At 30.8% G+C, this 22570-nt stretch overlaps 1 protein-coding gene across 1 annotated transcript in view; it reads right to left on the bottom strand.

Moving 5' to 3' along the window:
- LOC118196848 (DENN domain-containing protein 1B-like) overlaps positions 1-21361 on the bottom strand; it is an 81613-nt gene extending 60252 nt beyond the window's left edge. The window contains exons 1-9 of the mRNA XM_035368331.2: positions 21061-21361; positions 17201-17265; positions 17050-17093; positions 13650-13699; positions 7119-7226; positions 6968-7037; positions 6771-6860; positions 6636-6689; positions 1866-1927 (exon numbers count right to left, since the gene is read on the bottom strand). Of these exons, the coding sequence (XP_035224222.1) occupies positions 1866-1927; positions 6636-6689; positions 6771-6860; positions 6968-7037; positions 7119-7226; positions 13650-13699; positions 17050-17093; positions 17201-17265; positions 21061-21077 (560 nt within the window). The 5' untranslated portion in view covers positions 21078-21361. The remainder of the gene's footprint in view (positions 1-1865; positions 1928-6635; positions 6690-6770; positions 6861-6967; positions 7038-7118; positions 7227-13649; positions 13700-17049; positions 17094-17200; positions 17266-21060) is intronic.
- Positions 21362-22570: the final 1209 nt, after the last annotated feature.

Genomic DNA, 22570 nt, shown 5'->3' with positions numbered 1-22570 from the left:
CATAACTGAAATAAAAGCGCTTCTAGGCGTATTACACATTTGTGCTTCTAGAAAGGACAATCATGCAAATACCAAGGAGATATGGTCCTCTGATAAAATGGGCATTAAGTTATGCCAGCTAATAATGTCTGAAAAACGCTTGAGGTTCGACAATAGCGATTTTTTGCTTCAAAATAATCTTACTTTGGTTGGGACTATGAGAAAGAATAAGAGTGAAATTCCTCCAGAGTTTACACATACAAAGAACCGGGAAGTAGGAACATCATTGTTTGGGTTTCAGAATGACTGTAATGTAACTAAAGGAAACAAGGTGGTTCTGATTCTCTACATTATGCATCATGATGATGTACACTCAAGAGCCAAAACATTATGACCAGCCCTACATTTTGCGATGAACGCGCCTGGATGACATGGAAGGCACGTGATCAGGTGGAAGTGGTATTTAACTGCTGCTGGAGAGTCTGAAGAATCATTCTTTCACTTACTTCTGTGTGTTATGGGAAAGGCTGCGGAACTAAGCGACTTTGATAAAAGGCAGATTGTAATGGCTCAAAGGCTCGGAACAAGTATTTCCGAAACTGCACGACTTGTGGGTTTTTCGCGATCTACAGATGTTAGTACGTATGAAAAGTGTATGAATGACGGTGCAACCAGCAGTAATTTAGCGCTCGTTGTAGGTATTTTGTGGGCTTGGGCTGAATACATCAGACAAGTGAGGATGAGTAACAATAACAAGGTAGCTGTTTTGCACAAATTCAGACTTAAAGCATTTGAAACAGTTACCAGTGTCAGCACAAATGACAAAAATATTCATAGCCTACTTTCAAAGATCCATGCTAGTGATAGTAATATCAACCGTAAGCTCACAGCCACTCATTCAGATCCAGTTGTGTATGACATAGAACAATTATGGCAAAAAGGGGGAAAATAATCACATCATTAATAAATTAATTTAAATATTGTATCATTACTGACATTTTCCTCACTTCTTTAAGTTACAGCCAAGATTTAAAAAATGAACACCAGGTTTCACATGAACTCATGGAATAACAACAGATACACATCTGGGAAACATACACTTCCTTAAAAAAAGGTGAGGTTAGTGTTCCGTTTTTGCATCCTATCTTTATAGTTGCTAAGTATATGTTCTGAAAGGTAGACATTGAATAATAGGGAATCGCAGAAACAAATATCCAAATCCATCTTGCACCCACATAAGGTTCTTATCTCTCTGTGTGGTGGTCTAACTAGGTTGCACTGATTATGAATTTCTGCCATGTGTCAAACAATACAAGTGAGATACACAGCTCTCAGCTAAACAAATTATGCAAGAAAGAACGTTGCACAAAATAATTACAATCATACACTTCTGTAAGAAGCATATGCCAATAGGAAGCAGTCCAAAAAAAAGTAAGGTCCTCTCTCAATCTATATGTTTAATTAGATGTGATTTCTAAAGATATTTACACATTTTGCCACAATTTTTCAGACCACTATGATGCCAGTTCTTGCCATCATGGCATACCATCCTAAAAATATGTTAGATATCATTTATTGAGTTTTTCTGAATAAAATATATTTCTTTATAAGTTTTTGCTTTTTTTTTAATTGTTTATTAGAATGGATTAATAACTATGAAGGAATCCAATAATTTAAGGTAAAAATAAATAAAATAATATATATGTTCTTAAAAATCACTAAATGCTGTGTTCTTATATAAGAATATAAAACATAGATACATAATACAATATAAATATTTTATTACACATAACATGCATACACAAATTTATATAATATACAAATACAAAATATATATATTAAAAATATAACATATCATAATAACAAAAATTAAAAATGCAAGTTACCTTGCAAAAATAACCATCATGTTATGAGCATCAATAGCATTAAAATATTCTGTTAAATTCCTCTGTAAAAAAATTACATAATTACCTCATTAAATTTCAATAACATATAGATAAAAGATTATTATTATAAAATTAGCTTAAAAATATGTTTTGTAATATCAAAATTAAATTTATCTAGGTTTAATGATATATTAGGCCAGTAACAACAGGCAGAAAACTAAAATCCATTCATGGAAATATATGCATGTCACACTTTTGATTTTATCATGTAATGGTTATATATATATATTGACGAAGAAACATTTGAAGCTAAAGAAAGAAAATGAATAAGTTACAGTATAAATTGATTAACAGCAGTTAATTACATTAGTATGCAGGTATACAAGCACACACATAGCAGGGACAGCTTAAAGCATGGGCCCTCACAAGCATAATGGCTCTATGCTAATCATCCATACTTCTTTTCTGTTAGTGGTTATCATATTAAGGGCCCCAGCACATTGGTTTGCCCTATCAAGACACACACAGTGTGATTCAGAAGTAAGTTCTCTATCTCATCATACATATTATTTACTTTAACAATGAAAACCATTTGTGAGTACTATTATTTCAAGCAAACACATCTGACTTTTGCTGAACCTCATATTCATTACAGTGAAAAATAACGAACATCATAAAAGGCATGAAGGAAAAAAAGTCAGTGCGACTAAGTCTCTGTTAGAACCACATTTTATTATGAATTCTCACTAAATGTTTCACCGAGGGGCTTAATCATAGGTTTTCTAATGTTCAAGTATCAAGTTTAGTGTGACAATTTGATAAAACCAATACCGTTTTGTTCATAATAGATCTAAACGGCTGATCATCGATGCACCTAATATTATACATTATATTCAGAAGTCATTTCAATGATTGTTACAAGAGGATGAAAAATTACACTCCTCTTTTCAGAAAGCTCCTAAACAGCTGAGGTTATCAGCAAAGAAGGTGGAAGTACAAGAGTACATCCAACATTAGTACATTTAGATGATCAGTTTGTCACAGGTGAATTTATATCCATGTGGGACTTTGAATTCCATAAAAAATATTCAATTTGACTGGTCAGATAAAAGTACTGACACAACACTGAATTTCTTTTACAAGCAACAGGCTTAAATTTTGAAAAATTCATGTTATTTCTAAATTGAAATAAATTGTCAGAGACTAGTTAAAGCTAGGGGGAAAAACTGCAAATATAAAGCAATAAAAATATGAAATAGATAAAACAAAAATAAACATTAGATTATTATTATAAAATTAGCTTAAAAATATGTTTTGTAATATCAAAATTAAATTTATATAGGTTTAATGATATATTAAGAAATATGGAACAAACATATGGAATATATGGAGCAAACATATGGAGAGAAATGAACATGCTGCACTTTGCATTGACAATATTAAAATTTTGTTAACATGTAGTAATCTGATATACTATTAAATAAAGAAAAAGATGCTAGAAAAGGAAATATAAAGAATTTCAAAATTTAATGAAATTTGTAAATTTAGATTATATATGTTGAAGTTGAACAATAATTCTAGATGTGTTAATACCAATGTTTTAGTAAACCTGTGCAATAGTGTAAATTTAGTTTTATTAGCTGCAAATTTATCTTGCACACTTGTCATGACAACATGAAATTTGTGATGTATTGTATGCTTCTAATTTGGGGCACTCTTCTGTTATTGGAACCAGATTCAGAAATGTATGCATGTGTGTATGTATGTATATGCATATACGGGAGTATACATATGTGCATATATACATGCATACATTAACATATACATCCATACATGCATACATACCTACATACATTTCTGAATCCAGTCGTGATAACAGAAGAGTACCTGTTTTGTGATAATGTTATTATACTGATACAATTATTAAAGTCATGATTAGGCTAGATTAACAATTTGCAATGCTTTCTCGTGGTTAAGTAGAATGAATATTTCTATCGCATCACAATTTTCAGTAGGTAATAGGAAATTTTTTCTTTATTTAGAGGAAACGTACGGATAACCCTCAGATCTTAGCATGAATATTTAACCAAATGAGTCTCCACATGTGATGATTGCTGAAGTCAGACTAGTCAAACAACAAGTCTGAAAGAGCAGTGAGGGAGCAATAGCGACAAGCACATTACATATGATTTCTCTCACTACATTCACTTCTTGGCTCCTGATGAATAAGTGTAATTACAGGTTCTAATGAGATTATTTTGGCAATGTATTCATTTCATATATCTTGGATGGAAATTAATTTGCTTAAAGAACATAAAAACTTCAAAATTTGATTGGAAAATCAAGTAAATGCACCACCAAAATTTTCAGAAATAATCAAGAAGTTGCAGTGCTTTGTCATATTTTCTGATGTGTAGTAATCTTTATATTTCACTAATGTTCATCAGCAAATTATGGTCTGAGCTTTGAACTTTAGAAGAAATTTCAGAAATATTTTTCATGCAAGTTGTTTCTGTAAATGAATTGATATATGTAGTTTTATTTGGTTTCATTGATAATGGCAAAGCACTCTAGAGCTATCTGCCTCCATTTATGTGTGATCATGAACACTATTGCATCAGTTCAAAGAAAAACTTGGGGGGGGGGAAACAGCCATAGAGGAGAACTGAAGAAGTAGCAACCATATTGTTGGTTGACCATTACATTTCAAAATGCATAATTTTTTATCATTTTATCATCTATCTGAAAATAAGAATAGCTTGCTATAGTGCATTTGGAAATTCCATATTCTTCAGGCAAAAAGAAAAAAAAAAGTTATTCGCAGCTTATTTATGAAAAATCATAATCATGTCATTTCTTTATGTTGATTTCAAATGCACTGTTGTATATTTACAACATGCAATTATTTTACACATTTAATCAGGAATTTACAGTAATACCAATTTAATTTAAAAAAAGCTGCAGCATGAAATTTTTTTTTATTGATTTCCTTTTAAGCATGATATTACATATTTCCAGTGGGTAAGATAAATGTTCTTATAATATAATTTATTATCATGGGCTATTACCTACTTCACAATGCTAATTCTGTCTTTGTATCTTTAATAAACTATTATGACACACAAATAAAATAATTTTTTACAACTTATACCTAAACAATAATATTTTTTTCTATTATTGACATAATATATGCAACCCTAAATGTGTGTGGGCAGACACTGTCTTGTTGAGAAATGTACAGCCTATGATGAGAATGATAACAAATCTAGTCTCCGAACAATGTCAAGTGAGGATAATACAGGATGCCTGGCTATTAAAGACAAGATTCACCAGACTTTCACTAAAAATACAAGAGACATCAAAAAGAAACAATGGAATATTCTATGCACTAACTAGCAGACCTTTACGTTTGCAAAAGCCATCAGTATGCAGAGCAAACCAAATGCCATCACTGAAAACCACATGGCTAGTAGAACATTATCCCAAGTTATCCTTAAATAATAATAAAGATAACATAGAATAATTATTAGGTACCAGTTATCCTTATTAGACTTAGTTGATAAAAATACAATTATTGATGGCAGTACTTCCTGTCACTAGCATGTGAGAATGGCCTCATAGAAAATAATGTAGTAAATTGCCTCATTATGTCTCAGATGCAGACATCCATAGATCTGAATGGTATTACATGCACACATGTTGTAAATTAATATGATCAGTTCTGCATGTGCAATTTTCACATGTGGTCCATTGTAACATTCCGAAATCAGAACGATTATCTTTGTACGAAACTTAGGTACCAACATTGAAGACTGCATATCACACCTCTCCATGTGCTGGGTGAGAGAACACTTTGATTATACAACCTCTTCTAACAATAACATATAATTTTTCTGAATTCCAGTTATTAATTATTTATAATCATACTAGTGTCAAGACATCTTTTCAGTCCACTGAAATTTGCACAGCAACATCTGCTGCTAGAAATATCCTTGCAGATGGGTTTTGCTCTTTATGCTATATCTGATATGTCTTTACCAGATGGTACAGGAGATCTTTATCTGATTACTAGTTTTAATATTCTAATCACCTGCTCATTTGATCCTGGTATATTTGGATGCAGAATTGTATAAAAATCAAACATGATTTCGGATGCATGTTCTTATGTTAAAGAGTGTATTTGCATTTTTAAACTTTACGGCTAACAAAAACATTGGGAATCCAGTGAAGCAACAGGCTTACTAAAGTCAATTTTCAATTATTTGCTAACAGGTTTACCAAAATCTGCTTTTTATAGCATACTGTCATCAGTATGTGCCTCATCAAAAAAGTATTTTATCCGTAAGTTTATCTATTGCACTTTACATATAAAAGTATGAAAATAAACATGCATCAGGAATTCCAAATAAACTTTTTTTTTAACTTTACTGCAGGACACAGAGAATGATCTATGGTCCATACACACACCTGCTGCTGGCAACAACTGATTTAAAAGATCAGAAAGTAACATAATGCTACCAGGCATCTGAAGATATCTTTTAAGAAATCTTGCTCCATTCATATCTCGCCCTGCAAAAGTGTACTGGCAGAAGCAAACAGTGATTTTCATATTGCATAACTAGTTACAATGCTCTGCAGTTAGAGTATTTTCAAAATAAATCATACAATGACAATACATATTGTAATATAATAATATAAAAAAAGGTTAAAATAATAGAAAATTGTTGCTTTTTAAATAATAAAAAATATACATTAAAAAAAAAAACTCACATTTTCAGGAATGCTTGGAAGTTTGAAATGATTTGGACAATACACAATGAACTCCTGAAAAAATTTCATTATTACTGTCTTCATTATTGAATAAAGAAGCAAATACTTTATTAAAACCAAAGGAAAAATACATACTTTATTATCATATGAAACATGTAAATTAAGTCCAGGATCAGGAACTGAAGAACAATACAAAGCACTTAAGAACCTTGTCAGCAGGCCAGACTAAATAATGAAATTAAAATTAATTTCCATTCCTATATGCCACCAAAATGGAATATTAAAAAAGGCTGTTAGCTATATAATAATTAGAATATATATTAAAATAGTACCTCTTTATCATTTGCAAGATCTGATATTTGATTTAAGATTTTGTAAAATGTTTCGTGCCAGGGCAAATAGCTATAAAAAAGCAGATATTAAAAAAATTAAATAATGTTAAAATAAAGAACTGACTATTTTGCTAAATAATAATAGCATTACCTAATTAACACCAAAAGTGTAGGTGCATTTGGTGCATGCCGACAATAACCAAAAGTCCATTTGCTATCTAGGCTTGTCAAAACAAATGAAAAGTGCTGTATTGCAGTGCTAAATTAGAGAAAATGCAGAAAAAGATATCACAGTTTTGCTTTGTAATATAATAATTAAAAAACTGACATATAAATACTCATAAAAAAATTTTAATTCTGAAGTTTGGAAATTTGAAATAATGACATTTTTAGAAACATTAGAAAGTAATAAAAAAATCCATGGTATAAGACTATACTTTTTTAAAATTCACCTCACTAAATTAGGTAGATCTCTTATGCATACATGATTGCCAAAAACCTGACAGCACAATCTTGAAAATAATATAATATTTCATTTCACATGTAAAATGAGTAAAATTTGAAATTAAGTTTGGTAAATCATTTTACAGATACAGGTAAACCATTTTATAGTATATTCCAAAAAGCATATATTAATAAAATTTGATATATTGCAAGATGTGAAATTTAAACTAGAATTACAATCTTCTGGCTCAATTTACAATATTCCTTGGCAAATAAATTACCAGTTCTTTGAAGGAAATGTGTCTTGGGGCAAAAGGCTTCTATAATGTCCTGAGCCCCACTTGTAGAGGAATGGCAAATGGTCCCCAAGACAAACAAGATTTTCTGGAAAATTTCAATTTTTACTTTGATCAATTTCTGGGATATAAATTTTAAATTAATAATTATTGTAATATAATTATTTCCTCTCTTGATTTGTCTGATATGTTATCAATAATATTTGCAGTAAATCAATCAAATATCTCCGTATGCAAAATAGTCTTTCTTTCTGAACACTTTATTTTTTTAAAACAGCGAAACATTTTTATTTTTTAAACGAAATGCATGTACATTTCATGTTTGTTACCAGTGCAGGATTTACATACAAGGCCTGCAAGAAAGGGGGTGCTTAGGGCATCCCCTTTCTTGCAGGCCCCCCAAAAAATTAAAATATAGTATTAAATTATAGTATAACAGACTAGGGCCTCACATCTCAAATAACTTAGGGTCCTCATAAGTCTAAATCTGGGCCCTGCTTGTTATTTTAAAACAATAACTGTAGTCTTTTATTATATGCCCTACGACCTTTAACTATTAATAATTCTGCTAAACTACAATAATCAACTCATAAGTGACATCAAAAGAAATAAATATTATGGATTTTTATTTGATTCGACTCCTGATATCTCTCATCAAGAACAATGTCGCAAGTCTAGGTATGTAGGTATTGATTTTACCAGCAGAAATGTTTCTGTCAAAAAAATCTTTTGGGGGATTTATTGAAATACATGCCAAACATGCAGCTTCAATTGAAAATAAAATTTTAGAAAAATTAAATTTTGATCAAATTTCATTGACAAACTGTAGATTACAATGTTATGATAATGCTGCCATGATGTCAAGTCACATATCTGGCATTCAACAAAGAATTATGGAAAAAAAATAATGAAACATTATTTGTAAACTGTGATAACCACACACTAAATTTAATAGGAGTTAGTGCAGCTAAGCATGACCCTGTCATTGAAGCACGTTTTGGAATAACTGGAAACAAATATCTCTTTTTCTCATATTCAACATTACAATGGAAATTTAAAAAATGCTTTAAAGAAAACTGCTAAACATGCATATGAAACAAGATGGAGTGCCAGAATACGAGCAGTTTGTGTTACTGTTGATGGGCTGGAAGAATTAGTATAGCTATTAAAAAAATTTGCAAAGGCCAGTTTTACCACAAGTGATACCAGAAGTGAAGCTACAATTTTATTGCAAAATATGCAAAATACACTGAATTTTAATTTCATAACTTAAGTCAACTTCTAGTATGAACTCTTGAGGAAAACTGATCATGTGCAGCTCATATTGCAGAATGAATTTTAGAGAAGCATTGCATAATCTTAAATCAATAGAGATTAAACTTGCAGAAATTTGAGATGAGATCCATGAACAGCCAATAGAAAAAGCTTAGTCTCTTTGTGAAAAATGAGGTATTAATACAACAATCCATGTTAGAAGACACCGAAAATGCCCAGACAATTGACTAGAGATGTTGGCCTTTAGCATTTCTGATAGTCTGCAGCAGAACATAGTTACACAGTTTACACAACTAAGTATCTTAATTCCAAATTTGGAGATACAGATTTTAATGGAACAGAACTCTATGTAGAAGTATGTGACTGTATGATGTTATTCCACAGTAGATAAGAAATTGAACCTAAAACACTATTAGAGCTTCTTACCTTTATAAGCTCGAATGGAGAGAATGTTTTTCCAAACGTGAAAGTCTCACTTCAAATATTCTTTACTATTTTAGTATCAACTGCTAGCTATGAAAGCTTGTTCAGCAAATTAAGATTAATTTTGGCAATGATGGGACAAGATCGCCTAAGTGACCTAGCATTTTTAAATGTGGAAACGGAAAAATTTGAAATGACTGGCTCCAATGAAGTAATTGACAAATTTGTTTCATCAAAGGCAAGAAAAATGTATACATAGTAATTAATTGTGTTAGTGTATTACAATATAATATTTATTCTAAAAATATAATATCTGAAGTGTGATATTAATAAAATGAAATTCAGTCCAGAATTTCAACTACATATCTGAACTCTCAAAAAAGCATTTTTCTTATATTTAAAACTATCTGCATTTCACCTCTTTTGGAAAGCTCTCAATTCACTTTACTCCAGAATTTCAGTTTACTTCAGAAATATATAAGTTTGGCATTTTAACCTACACAGATAATGATCTTAATGCAGTCTTTATTCATTTAAGTTATTAGTATAAATTTAATAATATCTAATAGATTAATTATGGCTAATATTTGATATTCTGACATGACACTTAATAAATTACTGAAATTTTTAAACCTGGTCAACATACAATAATCATTGTAAAAATTTTAAAACAAATTTTATTAGTACAAAGCTAATAATAATATTTAATAGATTTGTTGCGATGTACTTAATTTTTATTTTAAATTTCTGTTGGGTTTGCTTTATTAATTATTTTAGATCCAAACTGCTTAAGGTAACTCAACAGTAGAATTTAAATTTTAAATCTTAGTTATGTTTGATTAGTTTGTTTCTTTAAAATTAATATAAGTAATTGCTTTGATCTTAAACTGTAACAATCTTAAATTGTTACAATTTACAAGCTGTTAGCATCAAGACTATGGGGGGGGGAGAAATGTGTTTTAAATAATGTCTGAGTATTGGTGGTATTTAAAAATAGTAGTAGTTAATTTATCAGGTAAAGAAATGTGTATATATATAATGCATACAAATTTTCACAAATTTGAAATTTTATGTCTATGTCAATTAGTTTAGAAATTTACATTTAAATATATTTTTACTTGATTATCTCTGAATTTCATAAATTTACTTTGGTACTTTTCCGTTTCGCCGGCGCAAATCTCGCCAAGCAGACTTTATTGGCGTCAACATACAGTATACACATAAAAAATATTTAAAAAAATGTTAGTTTTAAGAATTCTTTTTTTAAAGGCATAAACATTTTAATATCGCTTAAAATTTTATAAAAAACCGATAAATAAAGACAATAAATTTGTAAAAAGACATTAATTTAAGAATTTATTACGCTTTCATGGTTCATATCACGTGACCCGAAGCGATCTCTTCTCACGTAAACTACTCTCTACAAAAATCTAATGCTCTCAGTAATTATCTACATTAATTTCAAGTTAAATCTTAATTTGGAACACAAGTTTAAATGCAAGAAATATTTCAATTCGTACGAATAGCTTACTCAGAAATTATGTAAAACTGCAGTACTTTACTTCGCTAATGCATTCTCATTAGAATTGATGAATTTAACTCTTGACTTTACCTTTTCTATATTTTCGGCTTCGGGTAAGCGCTGTGATTGCATCCTAATTGACTTAATTACCGAAAATGGCCTTGGACATAAAACTGAACTATCTGATAAAAATTCTATGTAATTATATGTCAGTATTGAAAGAAACAATCAATCTGATAAGAAAAAGCTGCGACTTGTTTTGAAAATGAGGCGTAAAAGGTTACCAGCGAGAATATTCCGTTTGGCATCGGTTGCACCATTATTAGCGACTTTATCGCTTGCGCCGGTAAAACGGAAAAGTACCGTTACTTTTTATACACATTTTTAAAGTTGGATCGCTATTAACTGCTTCAGGTGGTCATTCTCTGGCCACTTCCTGAGGTGTTCTTTTCCACATAAAAAAAGATTTGCTAGCCAGTTGGCATTTAAGTAAGCGAGTCAATTTTTCAAAATGGGGGGGGGGGAATTGAAGGAGGTGTGTTTTGTTTTTGGCATGGGAGCAGAAAAATCCTCTGATCTTTTTGTCGAGTCTAAAAATATGTGATAAACTTGAAAAGAAAAAAAAATAAAAAAAAAAAAAAAAAAAAATTTTATAAGATTTCTTTTACTTATTCTCTGCAGTAAAACAAATCTTTAAGCCTCTGATTACTTCTTGTAAGGTTAATCTTAATTTTCCTAACAGTTAATTTTGAGTTAAAGTTACTTTATTATCTTTCCTTAATTTCAGCTTACAACTTCTGGCTAGAACGTATTTTCAGATTTGTGTTTGAATGCAAATGAGGAGAAGAAGTATTTAACTGTGAAGTTCTACTGACTTTGTCAGAGAGGAGATTTTGCTCAGCAGGCATTAGCCTTTTGGCGATACTCTCTCACAAGCTATTATTACGCTCGGCCCAAGTGGAGGCTTTATTGTAAACTTCAAGAAAGGTGTCATCTGTTAAACTTTATTTGGAATAATAAAGGGTATTCAACCCTTCATAAGATTATGCTTCTATCATTTTGAACTAAAGTGATTATTCACTTAGCAGTTCTCAATGTTAAAGACACATTGCAGTAACATTCAAAGTTTGGAATCTTATATTCTAAATATTAATAATTTATCTTTCAAATTAGATATAAAATTATTAGATAATGTGGAAACCTGATGAAATGGTTAAGAAGCAAATTTGGAGAAGACTACTTCACAATGTCAAAGTTTGGGAAACACATTCTGAGTACCAGATTATTATCAAATGTCTTCAAGGTTTGTTTCAAAAATATAATATTAACACCTGAATCAATTTGATACCTTCATAAAACAAAGAATATAAAATGTGAGTAGTAAAATGACCCTTCATTTTTTAAGGTAATCTAGAAAATAAAGAAGAAAGGGTTTGCACAAAAGAAAACATCACATATAAGAGTTTGATATGTTGAATACTTTCTATACACCATACCTCAAGGCAAAACTCAGCAAAACTCTTTCTTTTAATGTTAAAAAATAAGTGATAAAACTTAATGATATATATATATATATATATACACACATATGTAAAAGAATGCTTGTCTGGATAATTATTACTTAACCACAAAACACCATCAAGCTGAAATGGCTCAAACTTTTTCTTATAGGTAGGTAATGGTCTCATTTTGTGTAATTCAATCTACCTATGAAAGAACTGCTACAAAAGTCTGAAGAAACTCTGGCAATAGTTTGAAAGAGAAATACTTAGACTTTGAAGCATATCTTTAGAATTTCCTATACACAGTCTCGCATGCTGGAGATCAAAAAAAAAAAAAAAAAAAAAAAAAATTTCATACAATATTGCCATTGCTCGCTTTGAAATCGTCGAATTTCTTAATCAAAAATTTGTTAAAAGTGCTACAAAATATGAAATCGATAATAAAACAAATTTCAAATTTGGGCTTCCAGATGCCCATATTCAGTGAAAGATTACATTATTCAAAATTTGATGGCTCTAGGTACCGTTATTTTATCACAATGCAAGAAACATTCATACAGTTATGCAGATTCTTCATTATTTAATTTCACTAACTATAACACAGGGCTCTAATATTTGGTGACAACGAATTGAAAAGTGAACCAACATTTATAGTGAACCAACGCAAAATGCCAAAACGAAATTAATAGCCCTTCTGGGCTAACACATTTTGGGCTAAAAATACATGTTGTTCAACTGTAACTGCATCTTTTATACACAATCTGTACTGTATTAATTGAATCACTTCACAATAAATAAAAATATTTGCAATGATAATTCAAAAATGTGTTTATATAAACTGTATTAAATGGGGAAATGCCTGTAATATCTTTTCAAACAAGTGATAGCTTAAAGTGAAGCTTTATAAAGAATTCAACCAAATCACATTAGTTCTCATTATGTGCAATTTCTGTATGTATATTTCAATGTTTACTTTTGTTGAAATTATTTTGATCATTCTTTGAAATAATTCAACAGTAATTTTTCCCTTTAAAAGATATTTTTATTGCTTAAAAATATAACTTTAAGTGTAATGACATCAATTTTAATAACTAAAAATGTTTTAAACATCAAAATAAAAAATTTCTATCACTTTATGATAACTTGCTTTGGATGCTTTATGTTCCATAAGTAGACAAAAAAATAACATGAAAATTTCAGAAAATATATCTTGTTATTACTTTGTAAATTCACAAGGACACGAAAATTCAGGCACAGACTTCAGAATTTCCTGCAAAACAAATATATGATTACAAATATTAAATTTAGTAGATCTTTTTAGAATTTTAAATTAATGATTATGTTTACAAAACTAGGGCGCTACTTTGGTAGACGGTTGCATGGATTTTTGGCGATTTACGTTGGTGCAATTGTTGGCGCGGTTTGTGCAATCCTCAACCATCTGGAAAAACACTGTTTTTACGTATTTACACATAGTAAAGTATTCGAAACTTTAAAAAAATAAGTATCGTTAAAAATAATGGATTAATTATATGTTGAAAACGTCACTTTTTAAGATGGCAGGCAAATGTAAATAAATATATTTACTATGAGTATAAAATTAAGGTTAAATTATTACTTTCATATAGCAAAGGAATAGAATAAAAACACTGAGCCAACATTTAACTGAATTAAAATACTACTTAAATTGAATATCAAATTAAAAATATCATACCAATGTTTAAAATAATTAAAATATTACTTAAAGTCAAATACTTTAAAATAAGTTGTTAAATTGCTATCATTGCTGATTAGCAAGGTTTCCTCCAAAAATAAAAATTTTAAATTAATTTCCTCTAACCCTTGTAATAATTTAAATATCAATCTTCGATTAGGAAAGCCAGGTTGGCCAAAATAAGGTCTCAAAGAACAAATTTTTGATTTCGATACCAATAATTCTTGTTAATTACCAATAACAACATTAATCTTTGAAAGGGACATATCCGTTCGCTATGAAAGCTAAAGAATTCGAAGAGATGAATAAGAAAATTTTAAAATGGCACGGTAATGCACAGATATTCAGTAACCAATCAGGGAGCTGATTACAGCTCGTAATGCACAAATATTTTGTAACTAACAAGGGAGCTGATTATATCATGCATAGAATTAAAATTATTTAAATAATCATACATAATAAAATTCTTTTTTTAAAAAATGCAAAATTAAATTGTATTTTAATATTTAACAGACATTTTTAACAATGTTTAAAACATTAGATTAAATTTATAGATATTAAAACCAATTACTTTTAAAGCAAGGTGACATCATTGATTATATCATCCACAACATAAAATTATATAAAATATCATAAACAATAAAATTCAAAATTAAATTTTTAATATTTAGAAGCCATAAATAATATCTAAAAACACAGAATTTATGCATAATAAAACACATTATTTTTTAAATAAAATGACAACAAAGTATCGGTTACTATAACTAACTTGTCCAGCAATGGGTTTACCATAAGTTGTATCAATCGCCAAAAAAAATCAACAAAAATCTGTGCAACAGTCTAACAAAGCACCAAAACTAAAACAATGCTCTATGTAGCTGCTAGCTATGCTAATGGTTGGATATAATTAATACTACCAGCAATGGTCGTAACCAACATATGTTTGCAACTGATAAAACACACACATTCATCTAATGCTAAGTAACTGGAACTGTACACTTTTTTTTTATCTCTAGTTAATTTTACATGAACAATAATTTCATTCTGAGTATCTCTCACAGCATATTCACAGAATGTTTTTTTCTTAATAGAGATGAAAATAAAGAATGAATGTAATGAACAGTGATTCCTCAAGCAGCACTTGTCTGCTGTCTGAATAACAGAATATAGATTTTTTTTTAACTGCCTCTGTTTAGTGTTACAAATTTACATTAAAATATATTAAATTGGTGTGCAAAACTTAAGCAACAATGTAAAAATTTAGCAGATAGCCATGAAATTGCAGAAAAGAAGGTCTGGAGATCAGTACAATGAACACGTAAGTCAGTAGAAACGTCATGCGTATGCAAATATCAGGAACGAAATGTCAGAGGGAACGTGAACGTACACAAAACACGTGATGTCGGAGTGCGGTTGGTGGTGGTCGCCTGAGGACGACAACTGCAGGGGATGACTGATATATCTTCTTGCAGGCGAAAAGAGGCCAACAGTAGTCAGCAAGCACCATTGCTCAGAAACTCTGTACAACAACGGGGCGACAAGTGTCGCGGTTTACTGTGGCCAGACGGCTTCACAAAGGGGGCCTATTCGCCTGCCATCCTGAACACTGCCTCCTGTTGAAAGTTGGCCACCAACGCCACCGTTTACAGTGCTGCAGAGAGCTCAAAAACTCGACAACTGATCAATGGAGTCATGTCCTCCTTACGGATCAGAGTCGGTTCAGTATCAGAAGCGATTCTCAACGCGTTTTGATTTGGAGAGAGGTCGGGACCCGGTTTTATTCCTGTAACATCAAGGAAAGACACCGTAACAGTGGTCTTGGAGTTCTTGTCTGGTGAAGCATTATGCTGAACGGGCGAACTGAGCTCCACGTTTTCGACAGAGGATCTGTAACTGGGGATCACTATTGTGAGGAGATACTCCTTCCCCATGTGCGTCTGTTCCGAGGTGCCATTGGCCCAGACTTGATTTTTATGGATGACAATGCACGGCCACATCGGACTCTTGCTGTTGAGAAGCTACTGGAAAGTGAAGATATCACTCGAATGGATTGGCCAGCGTACTCCCCAGATTTAAATCTCATCGAACATGTGTGGGATGCTTTGGGGAAACACATTGCAAACACACGCTTACATTCTCCGGAGAACACCCAATAACTCAAACAGATGCTGATTGAGGAATGGGTACTCCTATCGCAAAAAATGTTGCACCAGCTGGTTCTGAGTATGCAGAGACACTGCGAAGCAACCATTGCAGTGAGGGGAGGGCATATCCCATATTAAGGAACATCTGTTTGTTGTTCTTTCTCTTGGATAGACAATCATGAGTCATGATACTATGCGTTCAATAAAGATTGATTTTGTTTGATTCCATACCATATGCATTTTATTCCTTTTTCAGCTCCGATGCTTTCGTCATCCTTTACGTACATAATACTCTCTTTCATTTCTGCATTTCATGTCTCTCAGTTGATTTCTCATAGAATTATGGCAAAAAACTCTGCTGTTGCTTAAGTTTTGCACACCAGTGGAATATCAGGAAATGTGTCAGTTCACTATAGGCAACTTCAATTTAAAAAAATCTCTTTTTAACTCATATTTCAGACCAGCATGCAACATCACAACTATTATTATATATAACTTTGATTTCTTTCACTGGATAATAAGCAAAATTCCTTATTCTCTTTTATGTTAAATTAGTTCTAAAATAATTCTGAATACAGTATATATAATTGCTCAAAAAGTTTAAATTATTTTAATAGTTAAATAGAAATAAGTGATTCAATAAATATACTATTCAATTATACAAATAAATATACAATATCTACTATCTGAAGAAAATAACTTCATAATAACACATAGAAAATAACAACAAAATGACAATTATTTTTTTAATGTAACATATACCTCATCATTGAAATCTTCAGGATATTTCTGAATTATCCAGGGCTCTTAAAAAGTAAACATAGTAATATTTAAAACATTTGCAAAACCTAATAAATAGCAAATACAAAGATTTAATATAAAAGGAATAAATTTTAAAGAAAAATAAACATACTGCTTTCACTTCCATTGGGAATGACTATTTCACAAAAGCATTCAAAAACATGAGAAGGATTCTCCCTATAATTAACAAATCACAAATAATTCATTTAACAAACTAGAGAAAATTACATAATAGGAAAAGAAGTTCATCTTTAATTATAATTTAATTCTTAATAATTATTCCCAAGACTAAAAAATTTATTAAAATTAATAAAAAACTAATGTGAGAAGTCTATCTAACCTCAAATATTTAAGAAAATTTGAGCTCTAAATTTTGACTTTTTATTCTGATACAAAGAATTACAAAAAAGCCTTGAAAAAGATCTCACTTTAAATTTTCTATTACTTATAAATAAATGAGAAAGAAGATACCTATGAATAAGAAAGAAGAGGCAGATTGGTGATAAAGGAGAGACAAATTTCTGTAGACAGAAGGGTGACACTGAACTATCCATTTAGTTGTATAGGTTTCCCTCTCTTATATACACAATAAAATCTGTTTATCATAAAATAAAATCTGGTAAAAGTTTACAATAGGGTGCCCCTTGTTTTTTGGTGATTCTTTTTTGACGCCAAGATCAGCGCCCGGAAGGCACAATTTCAAGATGGCCGCTACACAAAACCAAAATAAAAAGTCAAAGAATTGCACAAACTCTGTGTCCATGTACACATCGATCTGTTTTCACTTAAAAAAAAAAAAAAATCGCAGAATTGCACAAACTAGGCATCGCACACTGCCTTAAATTTGTCCAATCCATTTTCATTTTTAAAAAAATCAGAAAGGTAAAACAAAGTTAAAACTTATCATGGAAACCAGAAATGAGGTTTCATCGCCAAAATTTAAAAAAAATTTTCACTAATCGAAGGGGCACCCAATTCTACACTAGAGCTTAAAATCTTTTAAGATTCTACATTTACTAAAATTTCAAGACTGCAATGATTAAATTGTGCACTGTGTACCAGTACAAATATTTACAAAGGCCTTGAAAGACCTCACTTTAAATTTTCTATTACTTGTCAATATACAAGAAAGGAAACACCTATGGGACAGATTGGTGATAAAGGAGGAACTATCCTTTAGTAGCCCTCTCTTAAATACACAATACAATCTGTTATCATAAAATAAAATCGTTCAAGATTCCATATTTACTAAAATTCCATTCATTTACTAAAGAGATGAAATAGAGCTAATACTACTATATTATTAATATAAAGGTGTCACAGCCATAACCAGAAACATGAGTACAGAAAAAACTTCCTCGTAAGCTAATCTGCGACATTGTTAACCACAAAGCTGCTAATAATTCAGCTAGCAAAACAACCAGAGTTCATTCAAAATAAAACTTCCCAATATCCTGACACGAATCAGAATGCTGAAAAATTTTCTTTGGATGAAGACATCTTTCTGTCAGATTTTTTCTGTCAGAAGACTGACTTCTGTCAGAACCTCTGTCAAATTACATGCATCAAGCCTTTTCATTTAAAATTAACAATTACCTACAGTTACGGGTAGTTAAATTTTGTCTATTTCAAAAGTTTTTCACACTTTTAACTCTTTCACCTTAAACGCCCGAGCATTCAGATATCGGCTGGACACCCCAAGTGCCTGAATAATTTCCTGTCTAGTGTTTTCTCCCATCACATTACTGCATTACTCATTGCTTTCAGGTGTTGTTAAATGACATGCCAATCATTCTTTTGAAGCAACTAAAAGTAGTTCTATTATTTTAATGCACCTTCTCCTTCCTTTGTTTACTGTCAATGTTTAGCTTTTGACACCCAAAGTTGCAATCCCGTCCCAAGGGAGAAACTTCACACAGGATGAAAGCATCCAAGAAAGAAGTTCTCGCTTTGCTTAAGTAGGTTATTGTTAGCGCTATAGTATTCAATTTGTCATAGGGGTAAGGAAAAGCATTCCAGGAGAAATTCGTAGACACGGACATTTTCGATGTTTGGGGAAAAGAGATTTTGCCCTCTCTCGATGCGAAAGAGTTAACATATCAATGGAAATCATATTTCATACTAAATATAGATACAGAAATCTTTATAAAATAAATATCTGATGTACTTAAAAATGTTTCTCACCAACATCATTTAAAACTGTTATAATGCTACATCTCCATGACTCCACCTTTATTATCCTAATTTTTAATAAAATATTCCGGTAATATTCCGTTTTGAGGACCGTAAAAAAATTGCAGCGAAAATGTATGCGCAAAAACGGCAAATCTAGCAAACGCGCCAAATCTACATACGTGCTGATTTCAGATTGCGTAAGTTTAGATAATTCTATATTTCTTAAGATGCCAATGATATACTAGTTTAATTTTTAAATCCTTTTTTGATATCCTATGGATTTAACAATTTAGGAATTGCCTATGATGAAAAGTCTGCAATAGAATTTTTTCAAAGGAAAGGCATCATTCATTATAGAAAATTATGTTTGAAAATCCAACGAGATGAAATTATGCTTTAGCGATAATTCGGTAGCGAAATAGTGATGCAGGAATCCATTCAGTTATGTTTAGCCTTTGGTTGATCTTTACATTACGGTAACTTGGCCTTTTAAATATAAATTATAATAATAAAAAGGCATTATATGATATTAAATTTCATATAAATTAAAACAATAATCTTTAGATAGTTATTTACTATTATACTTCCTTTCTTGCGTTAGGGTTGCCACAATTATTTTTGGCAGCACTGGCATCAACAATAGTTTTTCGAATTTTTACGGTCCTCAAAACGGAATAGTACCAATATTCCTTATGAGGTTTCAGTGTGGCATCTATAAACTTCCATGCGTTCAATGAGATTGTGTAAATATCAAGTCTATGTCCATGAATATCAGATATATGCCCACTATTTGCAAATTATTGTCATTTCAAGGAAATTTAAACAGAAAAACATAATACAAAATAATCCTATTGTAAAATCCAATCTAAATACAGTTTAGAAGATGCAGTTAATATAGGAAAAGACAGTTTAACAACATAAACCTGCAACCACAAATAAAATTCACATTAAAATATCTTCAATGGAATTTCTGACCTCATATAATAATAGTAACAAAATATTTAAATTATTGTTATTATTACAAATATTTATTTAGTTATGTACTAATTATTGGAATTTCTATGTATGCAGTAGGGTTTTAAAATTTTATTTTTTAACTGTTAGTGTTATATTTTTCAAAATATTTTTACTGTAATTCAAAAGGAGGACCTGTACTAAACTTACGATTGTGGCTCCTACATTCTACTGCCCAGTAACTCTTTAAACTCCAAAAATTTTGTCACCCCTGAATTCTGCCACCTGGCATAATAATACTCATTAAATCAGCCAATAAGATCGTAGAGATTTATAATTTGCTATGTGTCTATATCATGAATTGAATCTTTTGTTTTTTGCCCTACTTTTTCCCTCCCGAAAACAAAAATACGCTTTGCTCGTAATTACGCGATAGTAAAAGTTAAAATTTAAGTATGACGTGAATTCTATGACATCCAATCAATACGAAAGGCAATAGCAAAAGTTAAAAATGAAGTAGCTAATCAGTAAAATAAAGTAACACCAAGTATAAACAAGTAAAATAAAGTAACAACATTACCGTTGATTATTTTCACCTCGAAACGAATTACGATTCTAGCATACTATTTACTGTTTCTCAGAAAACATACTTATAATGCTTTGATATTTACAATAAAATTTTTGTTATGTAAACATATGGCTTCCATAAGCAAATTAGCAGCCTTATATTTCAGAAAAAATTCCAATATTGCATGACATTTCCATCAAAGAATTTTGAAGTTCACTCAAGTACTTAAGCATAATTATGAGAAGAGAAAACGTCACAATAAAGAAAAAACTTACCTGATTCTGGAACCCATTGGTCACGTGAAAAAAACTAAGATCTTTTTAAATATTCAACGAAAAGCCATTTGAAAGAAATCATTTTCTTGTGTGAAATATCGCACCGCAAAGCAAGAAAAGAATTTACAATTTATTGGTGAGAAAACATTGTTCACATTGCTCTCTACACATCATACAAGAAATTCAAAATCAGCTGTTTACGACACAAATCTCTCCGCCTCCGATATCTTCAGCTGATGATCTTGTTGCCATTTTAAAATTTATAACTTTAATACAGACTACGAAGTTTCGGTTTTAAAGCACAACTAATTGATAGAAACTCTTGAAATAATTCTAATTTGGCAAATACATCATCTTCCAGATACGGCGTCATCTTATTCCATCATCATCTCATTTCTATAAATATTAGGAGTAAATTAGTTGTAATAATTTGCTTTTATATAATAAATGATAGAATCAGAGAACGTTAAAGGTGTAGCACCAAACCTCCTTGTGTAGCACCTCCCATATTGTTTCTAAAAACTTTGTGAAATGCTAACCGCATTATTTTTCACATATTAAAAATGTTTCTTGTTATCAAATTTCCTAATCTTTATTTATAAAATTCGGGTAAAAGGTAATGGGATGCTAATAACATCCCCTTCGTTGGTAACAACCGGACTCGATCATTAATTAAACGAAAATAGCAAACGATGTTGAAAAATAACAATTACATCGATAATAGCAATTACAATGATGCATCAACATCAGTCGACAGTTGCTAGGGTTAGCATCAAAATTCCACACTTTTGGAAACCGGATTCAAAAATATGGTTTCTGCAATTGGAGATACAATTCGAAATGATACAGTAATGGCAGATCAAACGAAATATGATTACGTCATCAACTTCACTGAAGCTGAAATATTATGCAAGTGTCGGATATTTTGATTAGTCCACCAAAGGACAACAAATAGATTAAAGACAGCTTTGTTTCTACCTTCTACCTTCGTTGACCCTGAAACTCAAAAGAATCAAAAACTAATCACCCAAGGATTCATTTTGATAAATATTAATAATGATTATCAAATGAAGTCGGTATGTCTGGAATGCTAAAAATGTAATTTCAAAAACACACGCAGTCAGCTCTAATGGATTTAAAAGTTCCACTCGAATGTTTTCAACACATCCACATTGATATTTTTAGACCCTACCTACAGGTCAAGGCTTTAGATATTTGCTAACAGTGATTGATCTTTTTTCAAGATGGATTGAAGCACTTTCTATAACAGAGAAGCCATCATAAACAGTTGCAAATGGCATGATTTTTAACCTGGATATGTCACTTAGGAACGCCTCATTGTATTACTGCTGACAAAGAATGACTGTTGCATCAGGTTCTTCTATTTACAATAAAATTAATGTAAAATTCCTTACCTGCTGCATCTTCAGTGTTCTCGACGCCAGGCTTCTAATAATCACGTTTTCCAGTAAGAGTTTCTATTACAATTAGCAGGCCATCTTGTCTTTTA

Source organism: Stegodyphus dumicola, chromosome 9 (assembly GCF_044657685.1).
Source record: "Stegodyphus dumicola isolate Sdum_Otavi_A_Nest chromosome 9, ASM4465768v1".
In the NCBI taxonomy this organism is placed as follows: Eukaryota; Metazoa; Arthropoda; class Arachnida; order Araneae; family Eresidae; genus Stegodyphus; species Stegodyphus dumicola.
Note: the sequence above shows the minus strand (reverse complement) of the source record. Positions and strands in the feature narration are given on the sequence as shown.